Source organism: Triticum dicoccoides, chromosome 2B, assembly GCF_002162155.2.
Source record: "Triticum dicoccoides isolate Atlit2015 ecotype Zavitan chromosome 2B, WEW_v2.0, whole genome shotgun sequence".
NCBI lineage: Eukaryota > Viridiplantae > Streptophyta > Magnoliopsida > Poales > Poaceae > Triticum > Triticum dicoccoides.
The window spans coordinates 51,584,161-51,595,729 of NC_041383.1; the positions used below are offsets into that span (position 1 = coordinate 51,584,161).

Sequence of the window (11,569 nt, forward strand, 5' to 3'; positions counted from 1 at the left end):
GCACACTTTCCTAATAGGGACGTGGACAGCCAGTCGGAAATCGACCACGCGGACGCGCGTGCGAATTAGCCTCCCCCCAGCATGCGTGTACCTCCACAATGTAATGGGCTATTGTTGTTTGCAACTAATTGTTTCCTAATGTTATGACTGAATATGGAATTTTTTTTCATGAGACATATAGGGTTTCTGCCTCTTAGGCAGGTTTTATGACAAAATTGATAGTTTCGTCATGGAAGGACCGATGTTTATGACACCAACACCAAACATCACAGATAATTCATGGTAGAAGGCCAAAATATTACTAGTACAAGGTATCTTGGGGCTCATCAATTGGATATGTAATTTGCACATATTTGTGCCCTCTACACGTTCTTTGGTTTATTGGAATTTCTGTAATACTGCAAAAACAAGTATCTAATTGTGGTGTCAAATGGTTAGAAAAACTGACATGTCTTTGATGAATCGATGCAGGAATATGGCTCACATGACAAGTGCATTATGATAGGTTTGTCCTTGTCTTGTTATGACACCTTTGTTTGTCGTTTTTTCTAGTTCTTTAATTTGTTTTTGTTTTTTTGTTATTATCTGTTTCTCGTGAATTCCGTATTATTTTGCCATTAGTTTTCAATGGGTCTCGCCATCTTTTATGTGTTTCTCCACAGTATTTTTTTAAGTACTTTGGTATTCCATAACAATTTCCATATTAGACAATACACAACATATGATTGAGCAAAAAATGCATGAGAAGAAAACAATGCAAGACATAGGCATTTCCAGCTGCAAACAAAGCAACCTTTCCATCGATTGATGGCAAGACACTAATCCGTTGATTGCATATAATATATATGTATATGTATAGCCGGTGCTATAATTCTCATATGCATCCTCCTCGACCTACATTGGTAGGTGCTTACATACATATGCTCATATATTCACATATATATGAGTAGAACGAGAAGTAAAACTGAGAAAGCAGAGCCGCCGACAAATGTGACTAACATGACATGTATATCGGTTACTTCAACTTGCACTTTAGGCCTTGCCGGATTCCTCGCAACCTGGTGGCCTGAAGGCAATGAAGCTGACGCATTGCACCTGGCGCATGTTGTCGAAGCCGATGACGCGGACATAGGCATCAGGGTACTCCTTCTTAACCTCCTCGACCTCGTTGAGCACCTGTGTGGCATCGGTGCAGCCGAACATAGGCAGCTTCCACATTGTCCAGTATCGACCGTCGTAGTACCCGGGGGAGCTGTTGTGCTCACGGAAGACGAAGCCAACCTTGCTGAACTCGAGGCAGGGTACCCACTTGGAGCGGATCAAGTAGTCGACCTGCTTTAGGAGGGCCTCCGTAGAGAGGGGTGGCAAGTAAGACAGGGTCTCGAACTTCTTGATGCCCTCAATTGGCCACACCTGAATAGATGGAATGAACACAATTGATCAACACTCAGTGCTTTAAGAAAGACCTAGCCATAAGGCAAATTACTCATGATGGTCTGTTCATACATTGTGGGGGTCTCCACAAGCAAGAAAGCTCAAGGGCAGCTCTTGCTTATGGGTAGTGTACGGGCATTAAAAATGATATTATCTAGTACACATTGCAATAAAAACGATTTCCATTCACAAAGTTTATGAGTTAAATATTCCTACGCATGTGAACCTGCTTATGGACTACATTGGGAGGTTTAGTTTGGCCTGGTATGTGGGTTACACGTCTAAAGGATAGCTTTGCCTATATGCAGTGGAAATACCTGATAAATTAATTAATTGTGACGACAAAAACATTCATGAGAGCTTAGTGTCCGTAATCCTTTGCCAAAAAAAAATAATCAAAAAGGAGGATATCCCCAACCTCTGCATCAGGCGATGCAACCTGTCATTTTGATTATGTTATTCAACATAGTCTAACAAAATAAATACGATTTCAAACCAAAACCATCTTCCAGTCGGACAAAATCGCTACACCTACAAATACGATGATGTGCCTTGACCGCATCATCGTTGGCAAAAATAATATTCAGCTTTCATACCTGCATGCATCTTATCCTTCCGCCATTGCTGACGCTGCTGAGGCTGGCGCTGCCGGAGCGGCGGCTGACGGGGAGGCCCGCGGTCGACTTGAGCCCCTGGAAGGGCGCGACGGTGGTGGCGGAGGAAGCCATCACGGCGGGAGCCATGGCGGAGTACGTGAATTGCTAGGTGGGGAGGCGATAGCTAGTTAGGCCACACTTGTCTTGAGCCCCCCTCATGCCGCTCCAGTATATATCACAATATGCGCGGCGCCGCTCCTTTCCAACAAGATTTTGAAGGGGTGGTCGTCGTTTCCCTGTTGCAGGACGCCTTATCCCGAGGGATCAGCGGAAGAGGGGTGGCCCTCCGATGCATTGCGTCTGGCTGCTGCATTGGCAAACGAAATTTATATCAGTCCGATTACTAAGCATTACAATAATTGTGCGATCGTTAGATTTGGGCCTGCGCCTTTCTTAGTCTTCATCTATGGCTTCCAGTAATTTTGATTTATTTTGTTTCCGGAAAGTTACTGCTCCCAGAAATTACTCCTCCAAGATTTGTGTGTAATTGCACTGGTGGCGCTTGAACTTGCCATCCATGTTCACTTTAGCGTCTGAACTTGAAAAATACGTCCAACTGGTTATAGTACTTGGCACTCTTGTTCAAATATGGTAGAAGATGCGGGGCGGAGTGACAAATGAATGAAGAAGATGCACCCTAGGCCTGTATAAGTAGTGCGCCAAGTTAGCCACATGGATATCGCGCACTGTCCGATGACGTGTAACCATCCACGTGCCGCCTAGTACATGGATAGATAGGTGGCGAAACACAGACCAACACATAATGATCGCACTTTGATAGTATAGGGGATCGTAGCAGTCCTCAATCTGATGAGACCACCTATTAAGGGGTAGGATCATCAACACCGAACAAGCTACAACACATGGGGATCCTAATGCAAGATGCTCACCTACCAAACATAGTCGACTTGACAAACCACTTGGATGATACCAAGTCACTCGAACGGGTCAAGTACACTAGCTCATTTGGATGGAGTTCATCAATGTTCGAATACACCAAACACTTGGAGGCACAAAGTAGAACATGCAGAGAAGGCACCTGGGGCGTCGTGTAATTTTATAGAACTAGCATTACTAACTTTATTACATCAATTACCTCTTGTAGTGGATCTAATAATTAGACATCTTTAAACCCTTGTAACGACAAAGGTCAGGGGACGTGGCTCACTCTATGTAAGCCATATCTCCATAACAGGGGGTCTGTCAGGGTTACGATCGTGACAATGAGTACTAGGGGTGCGAAAAAGGGGCAGAGCCTAGCTACAGCGCAGGTGTAACACTTGGTGTTTAACGAGTTCAGACCCCTCTCAGAGGATGTAATAGCACTACGTATCGTGCCTTGAGCCTTTGTTTTCTTGAGAGGTATGATTACTGAGATTGCTTAGCCCTTGTACACGAGAGGGGGGGGGGGACTTATATAGAGTGTGTCGTTGCCCCGCCATTCCCACGTCGCAAGGGTGGATTTAATGTCGTAACTACTGCAGTTACAAGTATAAATGGCCACAACTGCAGCAGTTACAGGTAACAGTAGCCCTGACTCTACTTTAAGGATGACTTAGGATTCCTCGACCATTACAGATCCCACGTCATCCCTTCACCTCTCTTGCCCGAGTGATGGTGGTCATGTCGACTGAAGGGTGGTCATCCGAGTGTCGTCGAGGTGTCCGAGTGGACCTCTTGATGTTCACATATGAATGCTTGTGTGGTCCTGAGACCCACCAATGATGGTGTGGGGCCCTAGGTGGGCCCTATATGACAGGTCCATGACCCTACTTGTAGTAGGTGACCTCATCATTAGACATAGAATCAATTGAGGTTTTGTATGGCAAACGGACCGAGCTTTCGGTTAGGTCCCAGTGCTTCTGGAGCACTCGGAATATGTTTTTCGGAATCGTGGTCCGCCGCTCCTTAGACGAAAACACAACGGATTTTGGACCAAAGGGTTTCCCAGATGACCGGGTGTTGTTTATCGCTGAGAAAAACCTGGTGGTATTTATTTGTCTCTCAGAGGAGATAGACTTGAGGTCCAAGTGAGGACATGCCATTACAATCCGAGTGGAGACGCCAGCGTGTGGTCTGACTCTCCAGGGAGATGCCACTCCTTATCCTAGAGGAACTCTATGGAAGACCTTGGTTCGTTCATCTCGTCTTCAGACACCATGCAGTGCTTGGACATAAAGGAGGGAATGATTCTTGTAGGTAAAGTGTACAAGACTCTGCAGATTGAAAATCTAATCGATTAGTCGTGTCCCCGGTTACGGACATCTGAGCCTATGGAATTGGAGTTATTCGGAATTCTCAACACCAAACATAATTAATTAATTGATGGTTTATTAATGATTTCGGGTATGAGACACTGGTTGGCGGAACCATCTCGATAACAACAAATATTTTGTAGTAATTGCAAGCAAGTCCTTTTGTTGTAGGGAAAAAATTGCTTCTCGCAGAAACTTAAACTTAGGGCCCCACAGCCAAAATTGCATATAGTGATAGCATTTATTTATTGGTCTCCCTATATGACTTGCCGGCATATTCAAAATGCTAACCTACATGACCACAACATCTTATGTTGCATAGGATTACTCCAACCAGGAGTGAGGCTACGATCCACAGTCGATGATTGCCTTAGGAGTCGGATGGACTCGCTTATCGTCCACACTTCCGCGGTAGTTTTCTCATGAGTTGTCCTTTGGCTGAATTTATTCTGATGTAATAAAGACTCCATATGAGATTCATGTAATAAATCAAGTGTGACTGAACTTTGATATTTTCATCAATGTACTGTGTGTGCCAGCATGATCTTGGGATGGTACTGATACATAGAGAATTGGCCGTTTTCGGGTCGGGTTGCTACACTGACTTGCTAATAATACATAGTGATGTATGCGGTCCAGTCAGTGTGAAGTACACATTGGATATCATTATTTCCTAACCTTCATAGATTATTTAAGTAGATATGGGTAAATTTACTTAATGAAACACACCATTGAAAAAGTTCAAGGAGTTTTAGAGTGAAGTAGAAAATCATCCTAATAAGAAGGTAAAACTTCTATGATCTGATCATGGAGGTGAATACCTGAGTTACGATTTTGATATGCATTTAAAACAATGTGGAATTGTTTCACAACTCACTCTACCTGGAACACCACATCGTAATGGTGTTTTCGAATGTTGTAATCGTACTCTATTAGATATGGTCGTTCTATGATGTCTCTTACCGATTTGTCACTATCATTTTGGGGTTATGCATTAGAGATAGCCGCATTCACTTTAAACAGGGCACCGCCTAAATCCTTTCAAAAGACACTGTATGAATTATGGTTTGGCAAGAAACCTAAGATATCGTTTCTTAAAGTTTGGGGATGCGACAGTTATGTCAAGGGGCTACAACATGATAAGCTCAAACCCAAAGCAGAAAAATGTGTCTTGATAGGATACCCTAAATAGATAATTGGGTATACATGCAATCACAGATCCAAGCGCAAGATCTTTGTTTCCAAAAATGTATCCTTAATGGAGAAAGAGTTTCTCTCGAAATAAGTGAGTGGGAGGAATGTAGAGCTTGATGAGGTTATCAAACCTTCTCTCAAATTAGAGATTACCAAGTGTGAACTCTGGTGGACTTACCCGATGACCGAAAGGCCATTGAAAACAAATGGATCTTTAAGAAGAAAATAGACATTGATGGTAATGTCACTGCCTATAAAGCTCGACATGTCACAAAAGGTTATCCACAAGTTCAAGGGGTTGACAATGATGAGACTTTCTCGACTGTAATGATGCTAAACTTTTTTAGCATTATGTTAGCAATTGCTGCATTTTTGGACTATGAAATCTGACAGATGGATGTCAAAACTATGTTCCTTAATGGTCATGTTAAGCAAGAGTTGTATATGATGCAACATAATAAGGTATGCAAGTTCCAGCGATCCATTTATGGATTGGTGCCAGCATTCTCGAGTTGGAATCTTCACTTTGATGAGGTGATCAAAGTTTTTGGTTTTATCCAAGCTTATGGAGAAGCTTATATTTACAAGAAAGTGAGTGGAATCTCTGTAGCATTTCTAATACTATATGTGGATGACATATTAAGTATTGGCAATGATGTAGATCTTCTGGAAAGCATAAATGGATATTTGAACAAGAGTTTTTCAATGAAAGACCTCGGTGCAACAACTTACATATTGGGAATCAAGATCTATAGAGATAGATCAAGACGCCTGAAAGGACTTTCACAAAGTACATACCTTGACAAAGTTTTAAAGAAGTTCAAAATGGGCCAGTTCAAAGAACGGGTTCTTGCCCATGTTGCAAGGTATCAAGTTGAGTAAGACTAAATGCCCAGCTATGGCAGAAGAAATAGTAAAGATGAGAGCCGTCCACTATGCCTCAGCCATAGGCTCTATCATGTAGGTCATGATGTGTAGTAGACTTGATGTGTGCCTTCCCACTAGTATGAATGGTAGGTACCAGAGTGATCCAAGAGTGGAAAACTGGACAACAGTCAAATATCATTAAGTGCCTAAAGAGGACTAAGGAGATGTTTCTCATTTATGGAGGTGATGCAGAGCTTGTCATAAAAGTTTACGTCGATGCTAGATTTGACACTGATCCGAATGACTCAAAATGTCAATTCACATATGTATTTATTTTGAATGGTGGGGAAGTCAGCCGGAGTAGCTCCAAGCAAAGCATTGTAGCAGTATCAACATGTGAGGCGGAATATATAGCTGCCTTGAAAGTGGTGCGGGAAGGAGTCTAGATGATGGTTTTCATATCTAAACTAGGTGTGGTTCCTAGTGCATCGGATCCCATGACTATCTATTGTGACAACATGGGTGCCATTGTCATAGCCAAGAAGCCAAGGTTTCACACAAAAACTAAGCATATAAATGCCGCTTCAACTCCATCCGTGACTATGTCAAGGAAGGAGACATAGAGATTTGCGAAATTCACACAGATCTCAATGTTGAAGATGATGACCCACAAGTATAGGGGATCAATCGTAGTCCTTTCAATAAGTAAGAGTATCGAACCCAACGAGGAGCAGAAGGAAATGAGGAGTGGTTTTCAGCCAGGTAATTTCTGCAAGCACTGAAATTGTCAGTAACATGTAGTTTGATAGTAAGATAATTTCTAACGGACAAGTAACGGTAAATAAAGTGAAGTAAGATAGCCCAATCCTTTTTGTAGCAAAGGAAAGTACAAAACGATCTCTTATAATAAGCAAAGCATCCTTGAGGGCTCACTGGAATTTCATCTAGTCACTTTCATCATGTTGGTTTGATTCGCGTTCGCTACTTTGATAATTTGATATGTGGGTGGACCGGTGCTTGCGTGATGTTCTTACTTGAACAAGCCTCCCACTTATGATTAACCCTCTCGCAAGCATCCGCAACTCCGAAAGAAGAATTAAGATAACAATCTAACCATAGCATTAAACATATGGATCCAAACCAGCCCCTTACGAAATAGCGCATAAACTAGGATTTAAGCTTCTCTCACTCTAGCAACCCATCATCTAATAACTATTCCACAATGCATTCCCTTAGGCCCAAAGATGGTGAAGTGTCATGTAACGACGTTCACATAACACCACTCAAGGAACCATAACATACATATCATCAAAATATCGAACGAATACCAAATTCACATGATTACTTGCAACATGACTTCCCCCGTGGCATCAAGAACAAGTACAACTACTCACAAATAATATTCATGCTCAAGATTCGAGGGGTATTAAATAGCATAATCGATCTGAACATATAATCTTCAAATAAACCATATAGCATCAACTACAAGATGTAATCAACACTACTAGTCACCCACAGGTACCAATCTGAGGTTCTCGTACAAAGATTGAACACAAGAGATGAACTAGGGTTCTCAGATGAGATGGTTATGTTGAAGATGTTGATAAAGATTGGCCTCCCAAAGATAAGAGGATTGTTGGTGATGACGAAGGCTTCGATTTCCCCATCCGCGAGGGGTGTTCTCCCGGCGAAATCGCTCCATCGAAGGGCAAAAGTGCTCCTGCTCAAGTTCCGCCTTGAGACGGCGGCACTCCGTCCCGAAAGTCCTCTCTTTGTTTTTACTAGGTCAAAAGACCTTATATACTAGAAGATGGGCACCGAACGTGGGGCGGGGTGCCCACCACCCACCAGGGCACACCTGGAGGGGGTGGCGTGCCCTGGTGTCTTGTGGCCACCTGGCAGCCCCCTCTGGTAGTTCTTTTCTCCAATATTTCTTATTTATTCCAAAATAATTCTCCGTAAAATTTCAGCTCATTTGGAGATGCGCAGAATAGGTATCTCTGACATAGTTTTTTCAGATCTAGAATTACAGCTATCGGCATTCTCTCTCTTTGTGTAAACGTTGCATATTACGAGAAAAAATGTATTAGAATTACTCCATAAAGTGTTATAAAACATAAAAACACTATAAATATATGATTTTGTCATGAAAAATCTAAATGAATGCCACGGAAAGACCCCAAAATGTCATATAGGATCACCATTGAGCATCAAAATATAAGGCCACCTCATTCGTTATGAAGAAATCCTTTGCCATGAAAGTAAACCACGCTAACACTAAAATTGATGAAGTAAAGTCATCCATAGTCTTATGATTCATTACATGAAATTAAAGAAAGTGATGGTATGGCTCTACCGTGTGTTAGATGTGGCCTTTCCCACGACGATGTGGTATCATCATTTTTTTCTAATTTAGTAAAAGGTCTTACATATTGGTTTCAGAATCCAAAAAGACTCCTTCAGCTGCGCGTTGGGACGGGCGAAGCGCTCCGTAGAAGCAGTCAGGTAGTATAGCAGCCGACTATGTTCCTTTTCAAACTTTCGCATGTTGTTTAACTGAAAATGGTGGCCCCACGTAGTATAGCAGCCCACCTGCTAGACGCATTCCCTAACCCTTCGTGACAGCCAGTTGGAAGTTGATCGCGTGGGACATGTGCGCGTGAATTAGCCTCCCCTCACAGTCATCCACCCCCAAAAATAATACAAATTAATATAATTTCAGCCATGTTAGAGACATGTGTGTACCTCCATAATGTAATTGGCTATTGTTGTTTACAACTAATTGTTTCCTAATTTTATGACTGGATATGGATTTTGTCATGAAACATACAGGGTTTGTGCCTCCTAGGTAGGTTTATGACAAAATGATAGTTTCGTCATGGTAGGACCGATGTTTATGACACAAACACAAAACATCACAGATAATTCATCGTATAGAAGGCCAAAAATTACTAGTGCAAGATATCTTAGGACTCGTAAATTGGATATGTAATTTGCACATATTTGTGTCCTCTACACGTTCTATGGTTTACTGGAATTTCTGCAATACTGCAAAAAAGAAGTATCTAATTGCGGTGCAAAATGGTTAGAAAAGGTGACATGTCTTTGATGAATCGATGTTGGAATATGGCTCACAAGACAAGTACACTATGGTAGGTTTGTCCTTGTCTTGTTTTGACACCTTTTGTTTGTCCTTTTTACTAGTTTTTAATTTGGATTTTGGCTTTTTATCATCTGGTTCTCGTCAATTTCCTACTGTTTTGCCACTAGTTTTTTTTTACGGGGAGTTTTGCCACTAGTTTTCAAGTGGTTCTCGCCATCTTTTTATGTGTTTCTCCACAATATTTTTTGATGTACTTTGGTATTCCATAACAATTTTCACACTAGATAATACACAACATATGATTGAGCAAAAAATGCGTGAGAAGAAAACAATGCAAGACATAGGCATCTCCAGCTGCAAACAAAGTAACATTTCCATCAACTGATGGCATGACAATAATCCGCGGATTGCATATAATATATGTGTGTATGTATAGCCGGTGCTATAATTCTCATATGCATCCTCCTCGACCTACGTTGGTAGGTGCTTACATACATATGCTCATGTATTCACATACGAGTAGTACGAGAAGTAAAACCGAGAAAGCAGAGCTGCCGACAAATGTGAACTAACATGGCATGTATATGCGTTACTTCAACTTGCACTTTAGGCCTTGCCAGATTCCTCGCAGCCTGGTGGCCTGAAGGCAATGAAGCTGACGCACTGCACCTGGCGCATGTTGTCGAAGCCGATGACGCGGACATAGGCATCAGGGTACTCCTTCTTGACCTCCTCCACCTCGCTGAGCACCTGCGTTGCGTCGGTGCACCCGAACATAGGCAGCTTCCACATTGTCCAGTATCGACCGTCGTAGTAGCCGGGGGAGCTGTTGTGCTCACGGAAGACGAAGCCAACCTTGCTGAACTCGAGGCAGGGCACCCACTTGGAGCGGATCAGGTAGTCGACCTGCTTTAGGAGGGCCTCCGTGGAGAGGGGTGGCAAGTAAGACAGGGTCTCGAACTTCTTGATGCCCTCAATCGGCCACACCTGAATAGATGGAATGAACACAATTGATCAACACTTGGTGCTTAAAGAAAGACCTTGCTATAAGTCAAAAATTACTCCTTATGGTCTGCCCATACATTGTGGGGGGTCTCCACAAGCAAGAAGGCTCAAGGGCAGCAGCTCTTGCTTCAGGTTCAGGGTAGTGTACGGGCATTAAAAATGATATTATCTAGTACACATTGCGATAAAATCAATTTCCGTTCACAAAGTTTATGAGTTAAATATTCCTACACATGTGAACCTGCTTACGGACTACATACATTGTGATGCACCATCTTAGTTTACTTTGGCCTGGTGTGTGGGTTACACATCCTAATTAAGGATAGCTTTGGCTATGTACAGTGGAAATATCCGATAAATTAATCAACTGTGCCGACAAGAATATTCGTGTGAGCTTAGTGTTCGTCCTACCTCGCAAAAATAATACTCTGTCCGATACAAAATAAGTGTTGCTGTTTTGTATTAAGATTACCGAGGAAGTAATTAGTGTTCATACCTGCATGCATCTGATCCTTCCGCCATTGCTGACGCTGCTGAGACCGGCGCTGCCGGAGCGGCGGCTGACGGGGAGGCCGGCGGTCGACTTGAGCCCCTGGAAGGGCGCGACGGTGGTGGCGGACGATGCCATCACGGCTGGGGCCATGGCACGTGAATTGCTAGGTGGGGAGGCGATAGCTAGCTTGGCTACACCCCTCATCCCGCTCCGGTATATATATCACCGTATGCGCAGCACCGCCCCTTTCCAACAAGATTTCCAGCCCTCATCGGTGGCCGTCCTTTGCCTGCTGCAAGGCGCCTTATCCCTCTGGATAAGCGGAAGAGGGGTGGCCCTCCGATGCATTGCGTGTGACTGCTGCATGGGCAAACGAAATCTACATCACTCCGATTGCTAATATGCAATACAATAATTATTCCATCGTTAGATTAGCTCCATTTTGATTTATTTTGTTTCCGGAAAGTTACTCTCCCAGAAATTACTCCTCCAAGATTTGTGTCGAGGTAATTGTATCAGTGGCGCTTGAACTTGCCATCGATATTCATTTTAGTGCCTGAGC

The 11,569-nt window shown here is 42.9% G+C and overlaps 2 protein-coding genes across 2 annotated transcripts; both read right to left on the reverse strand.

Moving 5' to 3' along the window:
* Positions 1-770: 770 nt before the first annotated feature.
* Positions 771-2,243, reverse strand: LOC119362077 (ribulose bisphosphate carboxylase small chain PW9, chloroplastic-like). The gene is made up of 2 exons (XM_037627247.1): positions 2,031-2,243; positions 771-1,413 (listed from the first exon to the last, which is right to left on the reverse strand). The coding sequence occupies exons 1-2, from the start codon at positions 2,175-2,177 to the stop codon at positions 1,033-1,035; spliced, it is 528 nt and encodes a 175-aa protein (XP_037483144.1). The 5' UTR covers positions 2,178-2,243; the 3' UTR covers positions 771-1,032.
* Positions 2,244-9,858: 7,615 nt separating this feature from the next.
* LOC119362075 (ribulose bisphosphate carboxylase small chain PW9, chloroplastic-like) lies at positions 9,859-11,207 on the reverse strand. Its single transcript, XM_037627245.1, has 2 exons — positions 11,011-11,207; positions 9,859-10,496 (listed from the first exon to the last, which is right to left on the reverse strand). The coding sequence occupies exons 1-2, from the start codon at positions 11,155-11,157 to the stop codon at positions 10,116-10,118; spliced, it is 528 nt and encodes a 175-aa protein (XP_037483142.1). The 5' UTR covers positions 11,158-11,207; the 3' UTR covers positions 9,859-10,115.
* Positions 11,208-11,569: the final 362 nt, after the last annotated feature.